The 21,183-nt window shown below is 47.1% G+C and overlaps 1 protein-coding gene across 1 annotated transcript; it reads left to right on the top strand.

Annotated features, from left to right (window-relative positions):
• Window positions 1-11,249: 11,249 nt before the first annotated feature.
• LOC125437015 (interferon kappa-like) lies at window positions 11,250-11,840 on the top strand. Its single transcript, XM_048504386.1, has one exon. The coding sequence runs from the start codon at window positions 11,250-11,252 to the stop codon at window positions 11,838-11,840; it is 591 nt and encodes a 196-aa protein (XP_048360343.1).
• Window positions 11,841-21,183: the final 9,343 nt, after the last annotated feature.

Here is a 21,183-nt window from a genome sequence, read left to right as displayed (position 1 = left end):
GGAACTTTCTGTCTTTCACCTGGATAATAAAGTGATTCCTCCACCTACATCTAAAGTGGTACACTCTATTCTACTAACTCATTCTGCTGCATGTGTAGAGTGGCCTGTATTGCATCCATTATTCTTTGTTCTGAATTTGGTCACACATGTGAGCTATCTTATTTTACTTATTGAAAAGCACCCAGTATTGATTTGACTCAACTTTGCTTGTTAGCAGCTTCCAGGACAGGAACAAAATGTTAAGCTATTTAAAAGGAGCAAAGGTCTTGCTGATTTAATATTTAATAGTTATGGCAGCCAAAAAATAGCTTAAGGATTGTTACTGAGAGCTTCAAAAATGTCATGTCAATATATTCTGGGAAGAGAGGCCTCCTGGAAGGGGCCCAGGATCTTGCTTAAGGTGTGTGCTTAGATTTGGACTGAGTGTCTGGCCATTGCCACTTGTCTGTGTTATTTGGTCCTGGGCTTTAGTAAAGTGGGACTGTAAAGTTACAGTTCCCATTCACAGGAAGACAGAGTAAAGAACAAAATTGTTTGGCACAACAAAAAAGCAAAGAATATCTTATAAATGGTTTACCTACAGCTGCAAGAATTGTGTAAATGCAGAATTGAACATTCATCAAAACATTACATTTGGGTTGTGTAAAGGTTGATTTATTATGATATTGGAGAAAATCAGCAGTCTAATGTTTGTGGGAAAGAAAGTTTTGTTCCCCCTCTCCAAAGAAGTTGGAATGGCAAGCCAGCGTGGTATAGTGGTTAAGAGCAGGTGCACTCTAATCTGGAGAACCGGGTTTGAATCCCCTCTCTGCCACTTGAGCTGTGGAGGCTTATCTGGGGAACTAGATTAGCTTGTGCACTCCAACACACGCCAGCTGGGTGACCTTGGGCTAGTCACAGTTCTGAGCTCTCTCAGCCCCACCTACCTCACAGGGTGTTTGTTGTGAGAGGGGGAAGGGTAAGGAGTGTCTCCTATAGGAGAGAAAGGGGGGGATATAAATCCAACTCTTCTTCTTCTTCATTAGAATTTTAGTTCTCCCACCCAACATAACAGGAGAGTTGTCATTTTGCATGAAGATAGCAATGTTTGTATTTTCAAGCTTCAGTATGTATGAACACATACCTGCAACAAATCTGGGTCTGGACTGTGCATCCCAAAGCTGTAAGGTATGGGCCCCACGTACCCCACAGGGTGTTTGTTGTGAGTGGAGAAGGGAAAGGAGTTTGTTAGCCCCTTTGACTCTCCTTACAGGAGAGAAAGTGGGGATATAAATCCAACTCTTTATTCTGTAATGGAACAAGATTAACCAAGAGACTTCTGTACAGCAATAACATTGCTGTGTGCATAACATTCGTATTATGTATAAGTTGAACGGATTTATGTTACCTTGAATTTGTTAAATTGTTGTTAATGCTTATACTTTAATATAGATTTATTTATAGTAAAAAAAAAAGAATCAAGGAAGCATTACACTTTAGGTAATATCTTTCCAGATTCAAAAGCATTCTCAAAGTTACAGTAAAGAGACTTCTGCTTTTTAAATCATACATTGCCAAAAGTCCTGTTCAATTTACTGCCACAACTTTGGCAACTTTGGGGACTAAATTGCTGTAAGCCTCTCCACAAAAAGAGATGCTTTAGAGAAACAGCCATATTAGTATGTTGCATAATAATTAATCAGAGAAGTCCAGTAGTACTTTAAAGATTAAGAAAATGTATTCCAGCATAAAATTTCAGGTGACAGTCTCACTGTGTCAGAGCCATCTGGAAATGTGAATTCTAACTCATGAAATTTTATGAGGGAATAAATTTTGTTGGAAGTCCACTGTCATTTTAAAGACTATTTAAAATACATAATAGAGGGGCAACGTTTGAGAATATATAGTTTTGCTCCAACAAGCCATTGTGTACCTCCATAAAGTTTTTGATAGCAGGATTTGGCCATGTCACGTGAAGTTTTACATTGCTGAGGTTTAATATTGATGGCTAAACTATCCATTTTAATGCAGTTCTGTAAAATCTTGTCACAAAGAGTCTTGTCACAAAGAGTAGAGAAAGCCAAGTGACTCAGCCTAGCCCATTATTTTAGAACCTAATAGCTACAGGTGGCTTGAACAATAACTGTTAGATTGGACACTGTATAGATTATATCTTTCTAAGCGTATTTAACAATAAACTTCAGAAGCATGTGGGTTGGACGCAAGGTAGGGCTGCACAAGGAAGGGAATGAAATTTCAATTCTTCTTTGGCTGCATGATTCCTGATTGTAACCATTTTTTCTGGGAGGGGGACAGACACATCTTTGTCTCTTTCTATGCACTTTATTAAAATCTACACATTATTCTTTAATGCCAATAGCATTGGTGTAGTAGGTCTTTTCTAGTTTATGCTTGGTTCCACTACACCTTATATTTATTATTTGTAGTGACAAAAATGAATGATGGCCTGTACACTCCCTTCAGCCAAGAGAAAAAGTAAGGAATGTATATTTAAACTGCTTTCACTTAAAACATATTCTTAAGTCTTGGGAATGAAAATGTCTCAATTTTGGATTGTACTATTGTTACACGTTGTGAAGGGTGCTGAAAACTACTGATTTAGACATGAATAATGTAAGTGTGTGCTGGGGATAAAATTAGATAAAACTTCCCAAGACGGAAACAAGCTTGATCGAAGCAAAGTCAGAGGCTCTAACAACATTCCAAAGTAAAAGGAAGATATCTGAGGCCTAATAATCAATGCAGAAAGTGACCTATTAACTAATGATAAAGGAAGTAAAGAGGCTGCCTGACTGCTTGGGTTCAGTTTCCTCAAGGAAGGTAAATAATGTCCAGGTGATTAGCAGAATAAGCATATACAATTAAGGAAGGGCTATGTTCATCTGAAATGAGTTCAAAAAATATTTCATCTAAACTGAACTGAAGCCTACAGGTCTTGATTTACAACTGCTAATTCTGGGAAGGCTCAAAGCTGCTCCAGCCCCTTCTGTTGCAGAGGTATTGCCTTTATATTGTTACAACAAAAGGGTCCAGATACTTGTTTCTTCTTAAAAATATATATATTGATGGGAATTCAGAGAACCTGTCGCACAGGTGGTTATGTTACACTGATGTTGAATTATCAATTTTTAAAAAACAAAAGCCACCTTGTGGATGCCACAGGATCAGAAAAAATGGCTAGTGGGTTGGATGAACTGAGAAAACCTGAACTGCCTACCAACCTAGCAGCCATCCAAGATTTGGTGCAGTCTTTCCAAAAGATTTGCAGCAAAGCAGGCTCAGTTAAGATCAGAGGTTTTGTTTAGTAGTTCTTCTCCATGGCTCCAAATGGTGAATGTGTCATCCACATAACGGAACCATATGGTGAGCTTTTTTTGTGCTGTTTCCAGGGCTTGTTCCTCAAAGTGTTCCATATAAAAATGTGCTATTACAGGGCTAAGAGGGCTACCCATGGCTACCCCATCTTTCTGTTCATAGAATACAATATCCCACTGGAAGTAGCTAGTAGTGAGGCAATGTTGAAACAGGGCTGTGATGTCTTTTGGGAATTTCTGGTTGACGAGTGCCATGGTGTCCGCTATGGGGACCTTGGTGAATAGGGAAACCACATCAAAGCTGATCAATGTAATTTTGTTATCTACAGTGGAGGGTTTCTTTTTGAGCTTAAAAATTCTATTTAATCTGTCTTGCACATTTATACATAGGTGATACTATCATGTGTTTTCCCACTTGGGAAAATGCATGATATAGTGCAGTCACAACAGGAGTTAAATTAATGTGCGAGAGAAGCAAGAACTTGAAACTGGTGTGCTACAGTGAGTAGCACCTCTGTGTCCAATGTAAAGTGTGTTTTCATCCTGTAATAATCATACAGTGCAATCCTGAGGGATGTAGATGCGCTGCGGCCAGTGATGGCACAGCCGTGTCACAGCAGTGCTATTTCCTAAGAGGCTTGCTGTGTCCCAGCCTCAACCCAACAGCAATATTCTTCCTACCTTCGTGAAAGAGCCATATACAGAACATTAGACTGTGCCACCATTTTTGCTGGCCATCCCCAGCCACCTCCAATGTCTGGATCGGGCTGTTAATCAGGTCTACTACATTGTAATCCTGTTCTTTTTCTGAAGAGTTCCAGATGGCACAAGTAGTTCCCCTTCCTCAATTTTACCCTCACAGCAACCCTGAGATTAAGATCAAGTCAACAGCATGCCTGGTCCAAGACTACCCAATGTACTTCATAGCTGTGTAGCAATTTAACCTTCATTCCCCCACATCTGATGTTTTAACTTTTTTTTACAGGTAGAGTCAAACCTGGCACAGTCACACAGCCTAGGTGTTCCTGTATACAGTAATCTGAGATCAAGCTGATTTCTGAATCCACTTACTGGCATCTTATTCCTCTTCTTTTCCCCTGTTTGCTTTTCTGTATTCCTCAGAGCTGAGCCGTTTAGTCCTTCTGCGCCTGATGTATAAGTATTAACTATGAGGAAGTCGGCAGGTTTCATCAGACTCAGCAGAGCTCAGTAAAACAGTTACGGAGGAAGTATACAGAGAAAGGGACACAAGCAAAAGAGACGTTGGCCAAAGAGAAAGGGAGGTTTCAACATTTTTTCACATAGCAGAATCACAAGTAAACATCTGAAACAACATTTTGTCAACAACTGGCAACTTCTGTCTCGGAATGCAGAGGACAGGAAAGAAAGAAAAAATTGCCCAGCACTGTTTTAAAGTGGGGGAAGTGCTTTCCTCCAGGACAAAGGCATATATTTACTAGTTAAAATTGGACGTTCTTAGCCCAAGATTTAGATTGAATCCAGACCCAGATTTAGATTTCTAAAAGTCCAAGTTAGCAGATGCAGGCTGAATCAAAACAGGCCAGATCAAAATCATGTAACCCTGGCAGGTTATCAGAAAAAAAGGTGTACAGGCAGAGGTGGGATTCAAATAATTTAACAGCCGGTTGTTTACAAGCACCATTTTAACAACCGGTTCTGCCAAAGTGGTGCAAACCTGCTAAATCTCATCACTGTGTACAGGGCTTTTTAAGTCCCGGGATGGGAGGAGGAATGAGTATGCCCTAGCTTGCACATGCTTAATAACAACTCTGGATTTCACTCACGTCTTCTAGACTGACAAAATAGTATTAGAAAGAGTCTTCTAAAAGAATTGCTGCTTTAAGAGAGTATCAAAATCTGCAAGGGGTGGCAGACAGAGTCAGTAATTTTTTGGGGGGGACCCCCCCCACTCACACATACAGTCAGGTAGCATGTATTAATTTTGAGATTAATCAAGGACTACTGTCCACATCACACATCCCTGTCACACCACCAAGCACACTTGAGAAAGATGCTAAAGTATTTATCACACACACACCCCAATCCACACAAACACAGAAACTGCAGTTGGGAGTGGAGGGAGCAGGTGGAGAGTTGAGTGACTGCAGTGAGATATGATGGACTGGTGCCTCTGAATAAGCAAAGGAAACCCCTCTTCCTTCTCCTTTTTCTCCAACACCAGCAATGCTGGGTTGAACCAACAAGAAGTCAACCAAGCCCAAAGAAGACATGATGCAGCAGCCTGTGAGGGCTTTTTCTGACTCTCTCCCCTTCTCACCTCTTCTTCTCTGATCTTAAGTTGAACAAAACTTAGCAGCTTCTCAGGAGCATCCCAGGGAGGACTGGCATCCACCCATGCCTTCATTCCTCCAACCCTCAATCCCTCCCCTCCTGGCCATCTCTCCCTGGGAATCTGTGAAAGGTGCCTCCTGAGACTGAAGAGGTGGAGAAAGGGAGGGAGAAGCACTTTTGCCTTGGCCCGGGTTCTTTCACAGCATCTTCCAGAGAGAGATGGGGCACACCTCCCCCTCCCCCTCCAGCTCAGGACTGGAGAAACTGTCAAGTACACACAGCACACGCTATGAGACAGCCAGGTCCCAAACAAGGTGCCAATAGCTGCCACGTTACCCACCACTTCCAATACCCCACCCCCACCATGCTCACCAGAAGGCCTCCTCATGCTATCACCTCAGATTGCCATTCACCTCAGACAGCACCTGTGAGGAAACCAGTGGATGGGGCAATATTGAGGTTAGCAGGGTTGATGAGCCAGTGGATGGTTCTGTTCTGGTGAGAGGCAGAGTCAGGACCATTTCTTCATTCCCTCAGCAAAATGAGGGAAGCTGGCTCTGGCTGGGGAAGGGATGGGGCCACACATACCCCAATACACACACCCGTGCAATGGGAAATTCCTGAAGATTTGGGAAGGGGGGATTGAGGAGGGGAGCACCCTGAGCAAAGCATATCCAGCTGTTTTCCCTTGGGGAGCTGTCTGGAGAACAATTGAGATCTCCAGGCCATACCTGGAGGTTGACAGCCTTACAGAATCTCTGGGACACAACGATCAGCTTTTTCTGCCAGCGTCTATGATGTCACATCCCTGCTGAACTCAGTCCCCCAGGCACAGTCCCCAAATCTCCAGGAATTTCCCAATCTGACATAGGCAATCCAGCCTCAACCATACTGGTCTTCTGGAATGTTGGTTCTATGATGTCATAACAGTTTTCTGGAGCACATTGTATTGTTCAGCACATTGGGCTTTACTGCTAGTTTAAGAATATACAGCAATAGGCTTCACACCTTCTGCATTCCAAAAACTTTTGCAAAATCAGTTTGATTTACCAAAGAACTCTTTTGCTCCTAACACAAAACTGAACATGAGGTTTCCATGTACTAGACATAGGCTCAACACCTGGCCCTCTCCATATCTGCTAACCTTACCCTTCTTGTGTGTAAATGAAACACATACCCTGTATTTTCTTGAACATGAACACTGTAGGGCAGATGAACAGCAGTCCAGATTTCAGGGCAGCTGATCCACTGGTACTGATCTTCTTGCTGAAGATATACAGATAATCTACCCAAGCAACAAGAAGGTTCCCTGTACTACTCCCAGGTGGTGGGATTACATTGGCTTTTTAAAAAAACCATATCCCTGTCATGCTCTGTGCTTGGAGTTCCCTCTGCTAGCTCACTTCCTGGACAGTGGAGGTCTTGCCCGCTCCTTTACAGCAGCAGTTCTGCACAGGGGAGTAAAGTTGGGGTTCACTTCATCCTTGTTTTTCCTTAGTTTGTTCTTCCTCTATTTAGAATGAAGACCAATCTGTCCAACTTGGTTCCCTTCTTGCATTAAAAGGGCAGACTTTAGCAGAGGAACTGTCCTTCCATAGCTTCCCAGTTCTTTTAGGAATAGTGGATTTTCTCTCAAGAATTGATGGACCATCCTTTGCTGTTTTTATCCTATTACTTGCCCTTCAAGGTATATTAATCAGTCAGACAGCATTTGTGGCGATGGTGTTCAGCTGAATGGAGAGCAAGGTTTCTGTTATGTCCAGAATGCAGACACTTAGCTGGTCAACCAGCTGGCCCTCTATGAGATTTGGGAGTACTCCCACCCCATCAGCCCATCCATACTGTCTATTACAACATGTCAGTGGCACATCTCTTTTGTTCCATTGTTCAATAAGATTACACTAGAATTCAGGGATCTGCAACCTGCGGCTCTCCAGATGTTCATGGACTACAATTCCCATCAGTCCCTGCCACCATGGCCAATTGTAGTTCATGAACATCTGGAGAGCCGCAGGTTGCAGACCCCTGCACTAGATGATGTGTAAAAGGTCCTATGTCTGTAGATCCTAAACTTCATGTTGGCATCAGAACAAGGTCAATCCATTCAATACAATTTAGGAGAAGTTGCCAGAGGCAAACATACTGGATATTCTCTGCTTGATGATTTCTTTTTCTATATATTTTTTTTTGCCATTTCTCTTCCATGCAGAGCTACATTGTGGCATAACAGATTCCAAAATTACATTGGCCTCTATTTTTATCCTAATGAAATCACTGAGTAACTGCTGAAGAATGCCAGATGCAGCGTATTTTATGCTTACTAGAAATATGTTGCTGGAAGAATAAAAAATGCAAAATGACTAATTTGGTTGTTCGGAGCCAGTTGCAGTTTCTTTCAGCTGTTTTCATTGCATCACTAACAGAAGAATGAGCTGAAAAGGGGAAATCCCATGTTTTGAAGTGTTTTTCCTCTCCAGTTAAATGTAGAAGATTTTGCCTCACCAAGTCCTGTTTTTTTATAAGCTACTCAAAATAATCAGAAAATGAACTGTATTGATCTACAGAGTTTTGTGATTACATAAATGAATTTATTATAAGTTATTGACATAAGAAAATATATGATATGTTATATTATGAAATTTAAATGTTAAAAAAATCATTAATTAACATGGCACCATTTGTGGATACTTAGACCTAGAGATTAAAGCCAGGAACAGACAAGGCAGTTCTTTCAACAAACCTGAGTTTATAGCCCAAGTTTACCAGAAATATCTGAAATCTAAAACAAACTGAAACAAAAATATGGGGTTAAAGCACCCCAAAACGGTAGAAGCAACATCTGTACTTTAAGAAACTAGGAGAGTTGAAGATCTTCTGCTTAGTCTCAAGAGTACAATTCCTGAGCAAGGTGATAGAATGTGTGGTAACAACCCAACTCCAGAGATTCCTGAATGAAGTGTATTGTGTGATCCATTCCAATCTGGTTTCAAGCCTGGTTATGGAGTGAAACAGCCTTGGTGGATAACATACATCAGAATATGGACAGGGGAGTGTGACCTTGCTAAATTCTCCTGGATGTTGCTGGGTTTCAATACCGTTGAACCACTTTTCAGAACTGGGGGCCATTGTTCTTTGGTGATTGTGGTCCTGTTTGAAGGGCAGGTTTCAGAGGGTGGTTCTGCATAACTGTTAATCTGCCTGATGGCCTCTGGTCTATGGGTTGCCTCAAGGTTCCATCTTGACCCTGTGCTTTTCAATATCTATGTAAAGCTGCTGGGAGAGGTCCTGCAGAGATTTGGGATGGGCAGCCACCAATATGCAAATAATGTTCAGCTTTATCTTGTGTTACCAGCAGATTCCAGGGAGCCTGTGAATAGGGGCCTAGAGGCAGTTTTGGAATAGATGAGGGCTAACAGACTGAAATTTAATCTCCACAAAATGAAAGTACTACTGCTGGGGTGGAGAAGGGTCTGACTCAGAAAATTGGTTATTTTTCTGTTCTGGACGAGGTTGCCCTCCCCCTAAAGCAGGAAGTCCATAGCTTGGGGGTGCTCCTGGAGCCAGGCCTCCTGCTGGATAAAGAGGGAGAAACTGGGACCACGGGTGTCTTTTTTGTTTTTTGTCCTTTCCGAAGCTACATACACACCATTATTTAAAATTGTATTTAAAATTGTAGTAAAAGGGTACACTATAAATACTAATGAGCCAATTTTGCATACCTTATGAATATTTTGCACTGCTCATGAATATTAGTGAGATGAAACCCTTAGTGCAGTGGTTGCAAACCTATGGCACTCCAGGTGTTCATGGACTACAATTCTCATCAGCCCCTGCCAGCATGGCCAATTGGGGTTGATGGGAATTGTAGTCCATGAACATCTGGAGTGCCATAGGTTCGCCACCATGGCCTTAGTATCACTGGAAATGACATCAGTTGTTAGATCTCAGGGCCTCACCAAGGTCAGAGTACGAGGGACAGCCTTGTGCTGGATGAACCCATTTCTCTGAGACAGGGGACAGTGGGGTGATGTCGGGGGGAGAGAGTTCCAGGCAGTACCCCATTGAATGTGGGGTGCCGCAGGGGGCAATCCTTTCCCCAATGCTTTTTAACATCTTTATGCACCCCCTAGTCAAGCTGGTCCGGAGTTTTGGGCTGCGGCATCATCAATACACACACAGGGGATCCCAAAGATAATACTAAGGGATGAAGCCTCTGTAATGAAGGTATCAGTTTCAAAGAGATCCACCAATGGTATAGGTGCAAAGGGTACCAAGTATCTGATGCCAATAAGTACTCAACTTCAGTGGATGGGCTTCGTGTAGTCATAGGTAGAAGCACAAAGCATCAGGATAATGATAAAATAATTCTTGAATGGTGGTCAATTGAAGGTGAAAGTATTGACCCAGGAGAAAACCAACACTTTCAACTATAACGTCTTCCTCAGCCACTTTAGTCACAAAATCATTCAGTCATCATCATCATCAACAATGAAATTAACAACAAGATAAACCAACAACATAAACACAATAATTATAATAATCTAACATGAGTGTATATTACATACTTACAATTATAAGAAACCAAAAAGAGTCTAGCTCATACAAAAAAAAACAGAATTTTTCCTCTTTTGAAAGGGAAGTAGCTTCAGCCAGACATAATGTCACAGAGTCCACCATCCACAGAAGCCATTATCTCCAGGGGAAATGATCTTTGTTGTCTAGAGGTCAAGGTAATAGCAGGAGATCTCCAGGTGCAACCTAGAAGTTGGCAGCCCGACTTATGTATGTATGTATGTATGTATGTATGTATGTATGTATGTATGTATGTATGTATGTATGTATGTATGTATGTATATTCAGGTCTTGAGAGGCATTGGCAAAAAGGTTGGTGGTATGCTTTTTATACCTTATTTAAAATTTTTAAAAAACACTGAAATTAATTCTTTTGAGAAGGAGCTTGAAAGTCTATCTTATATAGATTCCAGAAGCCAATCTACCCAGAACAAATTCACCCAGAACAAATAAGACACCAAAGACTTACCCCCCACACACACACACAAAAGCCCAATAGCCCTTTTAATCTGTGACAACAGGTACCATTTAAATGATGATAATTTTGTTTTTAGATAGGGCGACTTTTGGTTTAAGGGGAGAGCTGCCAGGTCTCCCCTGGCCATAATGGGGGGAGGAGGGGTAAGATTGCCAGGTCCAGATTGGGGAACTACTGGAGATTTGGGGATGGATCTTTAAGAGGATAGGAACCTCAATAGGATTCAGTGAAATAGAGTCCACCCTCCAAAACATCCATTTTCTCTGGGGGACTAATCCCGTTCACCTGGAATCCTTCACTGAAATAAGGCAAATAAACATAAAACCTGCCCTTCCAATACTGAACACTACCTCAGAATGGAATTTTTATTCTACATGAATCTAAAATTTGAATGACAAGGGGAAAACTGAAAGTACACTATTTTAAAAAGGGGAAATATTGATAAATGGAAAGGGGCAAAAAGAAAACTTCATCCCTAGATCTTTAAAAGCAAAGACATGGTTCAAAGATGCATCAGACTCTGGAAGGAATTGCTCAAGACACACATTCTGTACTCAAGAGCAGAAACAAGCATGAACACCCTACTTGCAAAAGGATGGTCACATATATGCTTGGTGATGCTTCTCCTCAGGGAAGCCTCATCTCAGAACTGTTCCAGTCTTCGCGTACAGCTAAGCACCACCAACAAGAACAACCTGGAACTTCTGAAGAGCAAAATGAGAACCAACCTTCCTCCACAGTGCCTAAGTGATGTGAGAGACTTCAGTGTCACTCAAGATATTCTCAAGGAGATCCAAACGTCCCTAAAAGAGAATCCCAAGGTGGCCATGCATGAAGTCTTCCAACAGATCGTGCACATTTTCAACCAAAACCTGACAGAAACAGCTTGGGATGAGAATTCCATGGCAGCATTCCAGAGTGGACTTCACCAGCAAATTCAACATCTGGGAACATGCTTGAGTGCAGAGATGGAGAATGATATCCCATCTCCAAGAGCTCAGAATATCCAGCTCACCAGGCTGAGAGTGAAAAGATACTTCCAAAGGATTGATAGCTTTCTGAAAGAGAAGCAGCACAGCCTGTGTGCATGGGAAGTTATCCAGATGCGAGTCAAGCAATGTCTCCTGCTAGTGGACCAACTCATAAACAGGCTCCCAAACTGAAGGTACTTACTTAAAAATGTTTTTTGCTTTGAACTGAACAAGAAAAATTAGCTAACACTATAGATACATTTAGGAACTATTAACCCCCACAAAACTTTTCATGAAAAATCAATGCTCATTTTAGTTCTCTCAGACTTAATGAGATCTCTCTCTTTGGACCCAAAAAGAGGAGATCCGATCCCACTTAATGCTAAATCAGTCTCAACTATGATTAATTTTGTCTACTCCAGTAATAGTTTCTTCCCCAACCCCAAAGTCACATTTTAACCGCCCGTGCTTTAGGCGCACAGGGGCTGGCCAAATATCTATTTCAATACAATACAGTCTTTTATATAAATCACTGATACATTTTTTACTCAACTTGTAATTCCAATATTAAAAGAGCCTCAATTAATATATACTGTAATTTTCTTATTTCTATGGAGAGTTTAACAAAACCTTTAGCATTTTTGTCATTCAATGGGTTGGATTCACTCAACTGCCAATTTCTCTCAATTCCCCCTTCCATCTTCGCTGTTAAATTCAGATGTTGTATATTTTGTAATCAGTTTGCTGATTGAACAGTTGGCTTACTGTCCAACAAAAGAAAGCCTTTGTCTCTTGAAAACTTATACACTGAAAATCTCTTTGGTCTCCAAGGAGTTACTAAACAAAAAAATCTAGCTGTTCTATGGGAGTCCAACACAGCTAATGTCTGAAACTTTGTTTTATCATTAGGAATATGATCAAGCTACTGATTGCTTGAATAGTTCTATCAAATTTGGAATCCACCTTGAGTCCCAGTGAGAAAGATGGACTATTAATGATTGAATTAATGACTGAAAAGAAAAACCCGTTCAAAGTGAATAAGGGCTGTCAACCACTTCTCTTTTTCCTTCCAGTCAAGTTTACAGTCAGTCGAACTCTTTTGCCTGAAAACACAATTGGATGGAGTACCCAAGCTGTTCATCTTTCAGTTACTTCTGTTACCCATCTCTAGAAAGCAAAATTTTTCCTGCTGTTTTTGTATTGGTTTCCAGATTGCTTCACTGAACTACAGATTCTAAGATGCAGTGTTTTTAACTATGTATGGTGACAATGAAGTCTTCTGTACAAGATCCAAAACTGAAAGGAGAGAAGGAAACATAGTTTAAAAACCCCAAGGCAGCATCAAGCCAGAAGATTCTCCAAAACATTTTCGTCCACCTTCTGCTATTCTTCTCAGGTGACATAGAATGGATATTCCTTGCACTGATTCCAGCAAGAACTTGTTCTGCCACTGTGCACCTAAGGATGTAGTAGTGAAAGGACTAAGCCTCATAACACTTTGAATTTGTTAAAAACACTTACAAATGGTAACCAAATTAAGAATAATAGTTGGCATTCCTTGGAAGGGGGAGTTGGCGTTCCTTCTTGTCTTTTAAATCCAGTAATGGAGGGCCAGCTGTCCTGAAAAAACAGCTAGTCTACCACATAGGATTAAATGTGCAAATGCATGAAATTATTGGATGCATTCTAGTTAGCCCTATTGCTTCACATAGGATGATGCAGAGACCTATCATATGTGCTTTACATGTCTTGGAATCCTCTGCCTCTTGTTTTGTGAGAGAGGTACAGCTCATCCATGGAAGAAAATGGGTCTCTCAAAATATAGAAGGGCTCTAGCATTATTGCTTTTTTCTCTCTTGTATGTACTGTTTCATATGAAATGTTTGATAAAAATACATGTTTCCAAGATTTGGTAGGAAATATATTATAGCCCCAAAACTGCAGTAGCACAAAGTCCAATGTTATGTCAGTCAATACTCCAAACTTCATCAAGTAAGGGGAAGCAATAGGTCAGGATAAATTATTTTTATATGCTTTTTGTATTTAAATATTCAGTACTGTTCATTTTTTATATTTTCTCTATGTAATCCCTGTATTTATTTATTTATATTTAGCAATTGTATTTATATGACTGAAGGGCATTTTATTTTATTTATTGTCTTCATGATTTATTGTATTCTTATTTGTGTAAAATTAAAAATGTGTTCATATTTTCACCTGTCCTAAGCTTCCCTTAGCTTCATCACACACACATGTGTGCGCGCACGCACGCACGCACACACACACACACAGAGGGAGTTTAAAGTTCCTTGCAGTTTCAAAAAGTGGGACAAGCTTGTTCCAAATTTCCAGTGTAGGCTGTGGTCATCATTCAATTAAAAAAAAATCAGTTAGGAACTTGAATAAGGTGACCAGATTTTAACATTGGTAAAGTGGGACGCCATTGACCGTGTTGGCGAAAGAGCACAGGGCAGGAAACAGGGGAGTGCCCCAGAAGGAGGCTGCCGCACTGCCAGAGGCGTAGCTGGGGAAAATTGAGCCTGGGGCAAAATATAAGTGTTCCGCCCCCGGCAACCGCCCTCCTCCACCATGACAAAAAAAGTTTTTTTGCAGCAGGTCATCTCAAAGTGGCCATCACATTATAGAACATGCCCAAACTCACAAATCTGGGTAAAAACCAGATGCAGATGATTTTAAACAGATCATCATGAATGCATATGATTTTTACACTGGAATGAAATGAAATCACCATAAAATTATAGAACATGTCTTATTCTGCAGGAAGCACCAAAACAATCACGCATCCCATGCTCTGTGGTGCTGCAGTGGCACAAAAACCTCATGATTTTTGCACTAAATCATCCCAAAATCACCAGAACATCACAACTCCAGTCATTAGCCACATGTATAAACACAACAATCACACAGTCCACGCTTCATGGTGCCGTAGTGGTGCAAAAACCTACTTGAAAAAACATGGATCCTCATGATTCTTCCACTTGGTCACCCCAAAATCACCAGAACATCACAGCTCATACCCTAGACACATGTCTGAACATAATAATCCTGCATGCCATGCTCCATGGCACCATGGTAGGTTCAAAGTCAGATCCTCATGGACTCTCAGGATTTTTTGCACTGGGTAACCCCAAATTCACCTTCACATCACACATTATGTTCATATGCACAGACTACCCCCACCCCCCACCCCAAATATGGATCCTATGCTTTTTGGTGCCACTACAGTACAAAAATGGAGTTCCAAATTACAGATCCTCACTATTTTTCTGCCAGATTATAGCAAAATCTCCCCTCCCCATGGCACCAGGATAGAAAGTTTTGGCAATAGAACCCAGGCACTGGCCAAACTCTGCCCTCCCATCCCCATGGCACCAGGGCAGAAAGTTTTGCCAGCAGAAACCAGGCACTGGCCAAACTCTGCCCTCCCATCCCCATGGCACCAGGGCAGAAAGTTTTGCCAGCAGAAACCGGGCATGGGCAAACTGTGCCCTCTCCGTCCCCATGCCACCAGGGCAGAAAGTTTTGCCAGCAGAAACCAGGCACTGGCCAAACTCTGCCCTCCCATCCCCATGGCACCAGGGCAGAAGGTTTTACCAGCAGAAACCAGGCATGGGCAAACTGTGCCCTCTCCATCCCCATGCCATCAGGGCAGAACGTTTAACAAAACTCAAGTCACTTACTTTAATAGCCAGGAGGAACAAGCTCAATAATCTCCTGGTGTTTATATTTATTTATTTATTTATTTATTTATTTATTTATTTATTTAGTAAACTTTTATACCGCCCCATCCCCTGGGGGCTCTGGGCGGTGTACAACATAAAACATAATAAATAAGTTATTAAAATCTTTAAAACAGCGGTTACACAATACTAATAATAATAATAATGGGAAGGCGTCCGACCAACCCCATTTTTCGTTAAAATTCTCCCAGAGAAAAGAAGGGGGGGGAGGGTGGCGAGCCACATTAGATGGTATCTGAGGTGACAGGCCGGCTGGGGCACCATTTCAGCGGCTGGTCCCTCCAAAGGCCCGGCGGAACAGCTCCGTTTTACAGGCCCTGCGGAACTCGTTAAGGTCCCGCAGGGCCCGAACAGCCGGAGGGAGAGTGTTCCACCAGGCCGGGGCCAGAGCCGTAAAGGCCCTGGCCCGCGTGGAGGCCAGCCGCATCATTGAGGGGCCAGGGACCACTAATAGATTAGCCTCCATTGAGCGTAGAGGCCGTGCAGGGACATACGGGGTGATGCGGTCTCGAAGATACGAGGGTCCCAGGCCGCGTAAGGCCTTGAAGGTCAATACCAACACCTTGAAGATGATCCGGAACTCCACCGGAAGCCAGTGCAGCTGGCGCAGTACAGGCTGGATGTGATCATAGATGGCGCTGCCCGTAAGTAAACGCGCCGCTGCATGCTGAACCAGCTTTAGTCTCCGGATCAAACGCAAGGGAAGACCCGCGTAGAGCGAGTTACAATAGTCCAATCTGGAGGTGACCGTTGCATGGATCACAGTGGCTAGGTCTGCTTGGGAGAGGAAAGGAGCCAGCCTCCGGGCCTGGCGAAGGTGGAAGAAGGCAGCCCGGGTTGTATGGGCCACCTGGGTCTCCATTGAAAGAGACAAATCCAGGTGGACCCCCAGGCTGCGCACGGAGGGGGTCGGCGCCAATGTGACCCCCTCCCACACCGGTGGCTGGAAAATCCTGTCCCCTCCCTCGCGGCCAAGCCAGAGGATCTCCGTCTTCGATGGGTTCAGTTTTAACCTGCTCTGCCGCAACCAACCAGCAACCGCCTCCAAACAGTGCTGGAGAGCCGCAGGGGCGGTGACTGCTCCCCCCTCCATCAACAGAATGAGCTGCGTGTCATCAGCGTACTGGTGACAGGTCAGCCCAAAGCTCCGTACCAGTCGAGCAAGGGGTCGCATATAGATATTAAATAGCAGCTGGGATAATAAAGCCCCCTGGGGTACACCGCAATCAAGCGGGCACTTCCGGGAGGCCTGATCCCCGCACCTCACTTGCTGACTTCGACCCCGGAGAAACGAGGCAATCCATTGAAGGACAGTGCCCCGCACCCCGGAGGCAGCCAGGCGGTGGGTCAAAAGGTCGTGGTCGACCACATCAAACGCTGCGGTAAGATCTAACAATACCAGCAGCGCCGATCCGCCTCGGTCGAGCTGAATACGGAGCGTGTCTGTGACGGCGATGAGAACAGTCTCCGTCCCATGCCCAGCACGGAAGCCGGACTGGAAGGGGTCGAAAGCCGATGTGTCATCCAGAAAACCTTGAAGCTGCTCCAACACCATCTCTCAATTACCTTCCCCAGAAACGAAAGATTCAAAGGGGCGGTAATTGGCCAGATCCCTCGGATCTAACGGTGGTCTTTTAAGAGTGGGCGGACCACTGCCTCCTTCAACCCATCCGGGAAGACTCCTTGCTCGAGGGAGCCATTGATGATACTCAACAGATGGGGTCGTAGCTCCACCCTGCAAGTTTTTACAAGCCAGGATGGGCACGGATCCAGAGGACAAGTAGTAGGTCTAACAGCAGCTAAGGATCTGTCAACAGCGGCTTCAGAGAGCAAGGAAAACTGGGCCAAACAAGGGCCTGAAGACGGCAAGGGAGCCTCCAGTTCACTGATTGTATCCAACGTGGGGGGAAGATCCTGGTGGAGCGATGTGACCTTATCCGCAAAAAAGCTCATAAAAGCCTCACAGCTCATGCTCAATTGTGAATTTGAAGACCTCTCCGATAGGGTGGTCAAAGACCGAATTATACAAAATAATTGTGCCGGGCGAGAGCTAGCGGATGCGAGAGAGGAGTAGAAGAAAGCCCTCTTCGCCTCCTTCGTCGCCACCTCATAGGCTTTCATAAACGTCCTATAAGATGTTCGCGTGGCCTCGTCACGAGATTTCCTCCACACTCGCTCTAGACGTCTAAGCACCCGCTTCATGTGGCGCAACTCCTCAGTATACCAGGGAGCGCGCTGGGAAGCGTAGAAGGACGCCGGGGCAACAACCTCGATGGCATCGGAGAGCCGTGAGTGCCAGTCCTCCACCTGCTCACCGCGTCTGCCGGCGCTTTCATGGTCCCGCAGAGCATTCATGAAACCAAGTGGATCCATAAGTCTCCGCTGGCGGCATAAATTAGCTCCGTCGCCTAGACAGGGGTGTTGCGGCGAGTCCACCCGGACTTTCAGGGCATAATGGTTGGACCATGGCACTCTGCTAACAGAGGATACGACCAGGTTTACCCCCGACCCGAAGACCAGATCCAGCGTATGCCCGGCCTCATGAGTGGGGCCAGAATTTATTAAGGAGAGGCCTAGCGTCGCCATGGATGACACTAGCTCCGCAGCCACCGCACATGAGGCGGTGTCAACATGGACGTTGAAGTCCCCCCAAGACAATAAGCCTGGGGAACCGCAGCGCCCAGTCCGACACCACCTCCAGCAGCCGCGGCAGGCCGTCTCCCGGTGCGCTTAGGCGACGGTACACCAGGAGGACGGCCAGCCTCTCCACGGCCAACCACTCGAGGCCGACGCATTCCATGCCGGGCGATCTCCGGGACGGGACTGCCCTAAAAGGGATAGATTCACGGGCTTAACAAAGCACCCCACTCGCCCTGTGTTCGTGATTGATGGAGACACGCGAAACCTGGTGGCGACTGACCTCGCGCAAGGCGACGGTCTCACCTTCAAGGCACTCCAGGTTTCGTGACACACGCCAGGTCCACCTGCTGGGCTCCAAGAAAATCCTGGAGCACTGCGGTCTTATTGTTAATGGACCTGGCGTTGATCAACACCAAGGACGAAGCAGAGTGTCCCTGATCCCAGCCACCATCGTACTTCGGGATAGGTCGGAGGTCAGAAGGCGAACGAGCATAACAATATCTTGTGCGCCTTCTATCATATGGCCACCGCCTACCGCAATATCTTCCCCGTCCCATCAGCACTGGGATCCCTAGCCCCATAGTTGGTGCCCCCATGACTCTGGCAACCTCCCCTCACCCAGAGCCTAATAAACTAGACTTCCCCACTAAAGGTGGGTCCAGCTCTGCTGATAGATAAATAGAATAAACCCAATAAATAGGGTAGACCTAAACTAAACCTAAACTACAGTAGAGCTGGATAACTAGCTATGACCTACCCACTGACTCAACACTAATACAGGTTAATACAATCTATGATAAATCAGACTACTACACTACTACAGACTACTACCCTCATACTCCTCTAGATTGTAAACCACAATTTACCACAATCAGAGTTTAAGGAAGAATTAGGTCAGGGGCCAGGAAGGAGGGCATAAGATGGCACGAGGAGTTGCTGCCACCAATCTCCACACCCTCCACACCCTCCACACCCACACCATGTTTCTGCCATGACCCTCTCCTTTCCTACTAAGGTGGGCGCTTTCCTGGCGGCCGGCCAGGCCGAGCCCGTCTTCGCCCGCCCTGCTGCTTGCCGCGCCGCGGGCTTTGCCTCCTGCCCGCCTCGCTGGTTGAGAGGCGGGCGCTTTCCCGGCGGCCGGCCAGGCCGAGCCGCTGTCCCCATCTTCGTCCGGCCTGCAAGCAGCAGGGCGGGTGCATCCCTTGCCCGCGGCCGGCCAGGCCATGCCGCGGGCCCAGCCTCCTGCCCGCCTTGCTGGTTGCGAGGCGGGCGGCCGAATCGAGAGCTGCCGCCATTACCTGCCATCTTCGCCCGCCCTGCAAACAGCAGGGCGGGCGCATCCCTTGCCCGTGGCCGGCCTGGCCGTGCCGCGGGCCCAGCCTCCTGCCTGCCTCGCTGGTTGCGAGGCGGGCGGTTTCCCGGCGGCCGGCCAGGCCGAGCCGCCGAACCCATCTTCGTCCGCCCTGCAAGCAGCAGGGCGGGCGCATCCCTTGCCCGCGGCCGGCCGTGCCGTGCCGCGTGCTTTGCCTCCTGCCCGCCTCGCTGGTTGCCAGGCGGGCGCTTTCCCGGTGGCCGGCCAGGCCGAGCCGCCGGACCCGTCTTCGTCCGCCCTGCAAGTAGCAGGGCGGGCGCATCCTGCCAGCGGCGGCCTGGCGTGCGCGCAGGCCCAGCCTCCTGCCCGCCTGCGCTGGTTGCGGCGGATCCCGGCGGGTGCGAGGCGGGTGGTTTCCTGGCGGTTGGTTTCCCGGCGGCCGGCCAGTCCGAGCCGCCGGGCCCATCTTCGTCCGCCCTGCAAGCAGCAGGGCGGGCGTATCCCTTGCCCGCGGCTGGCCTGGCCGTGCCGCGGGCTTTGCCTCCCTGCCCGCCTCGCTGGTTGCGGCGGGCGCTTCTGTGGAAGCCAGCCAGGCCGAGCCGCCGGACCCATCTTCGCCCGCCCTGCAAGCAGCAGGGCGGGCGTATCCGTTGCCCGCGGCACGGCCCAGCCTCCTGCCCGCCTCGCTGGTTGCGGCGGCGCTCAGCGGCCGGCCAGGTCGAGCCGCCGGACCCATTTTAGTCCGCCCTGCAAACAGCAGGCGGGCGCATCCCTTGCCCGCGGCCGGCCTGGCCGTGCCGCAGGCCCAGCCTCCTGCCCGCCTCGCTGGTTGCGAGGCGGGCGGTTTCCCGGCGGGTGCGAGGCAGGTGGTTTCCTGGCGGTTGGTTTCCCGGCGGCCGGCCAGTCCGAGCCGCCGGGCCCATCTTGGTCCGCCCTGCAAGCAGCAGGGCGGGCGTATCCCTTGCCCGCGGCTGGCCTGGCGTGCAGCCTTTGGTTTCCTGCGCCTTCGCTGGTTGCGAGGCGGGCGCTTTCCCTGTGGCCGGCCAGGCCGAGCCGCCGGACCCATCTTCGCCCGCCTTGCAAGCAGCAGGGCGGGCGCCTCCCCTGCCCGCGACCAGCCAGGCCGAGCCGCCGGAGCCATCTTCATCCACCCTGCAAGCAGCAGGGCGGGCGTATCCGTTACGCGCATGCACGGCCTGCCGCCTCGCTGGTTGCGAGGCGGGCGCTTTCCCGGCGGCCGGCCAGGCCGAGCCGCCGGACCCATTTTCATCCGCCCTGCAAACAGCAGGGCGGGCGCATCCCTTGCCCGCAGCCGGCCTGGCCGTGCCGCGGGCCCAGCCTCCTGCCCGCCTCGCTGGTTGCGAGGCGGGCGCTTTCCCGGCGGCCGGCCAGGCCGAGCTGCTGGACCCATTGTCGTCCGCCCTGCAGAAAAAGCAGGGCCGGGCATATCCATGTTACCAGCGTGCCGGCCTGCGAACCCGCTGCCTTTTGCTTTACCTGCCCGCCTTCGCTGGTGGTGGCGGCACTTTCCCTGTGGCCGGCCAGGCCGAGCCGCCGGATCCATCTTCGCCCGCCCTGCAAGCGGCAGGGTGGGCGCATCCCTTGCCCGCGGCCGGCCTGGCCGTGCCGCGGGCCCAGCCTCCTGCCCGCCTCGCTGGTTGCGAGGCGGGTGCTTTCCCGGCGGCCAGCCAGGCCGAGCCGCCAGACCCATCTTCATCCGCCCTGCAAGCAGCAGGGCGGGCGTATACCTTGCCCGCGGCCGGCCTGGCCGTGCCGCGGGCTTTGCCTCCTGCCCGCCTCGCTGGTTGCCAGGCGGGCGCTT

The sequence above is a fragment of the Sphaerodactylus townsendi genome, linkage group LG07 (genome assembly GCF_021028975.2).
Source record: "Sphaerodactylus townsendi isolate TG3544 linkage group LG07, MPM_Stown_v2.3, whole genome shotgun sequence".
NCBI lineage: Eukaryota > Metazoa > Chordata > Lepidosauria > Squamata > Sphaerodactylidae > Sphaerodactylus > Sphaerodactylus townsendi.
This window is presented reverse-complemented; position numbering and strand designations above follow the sequence as displayed.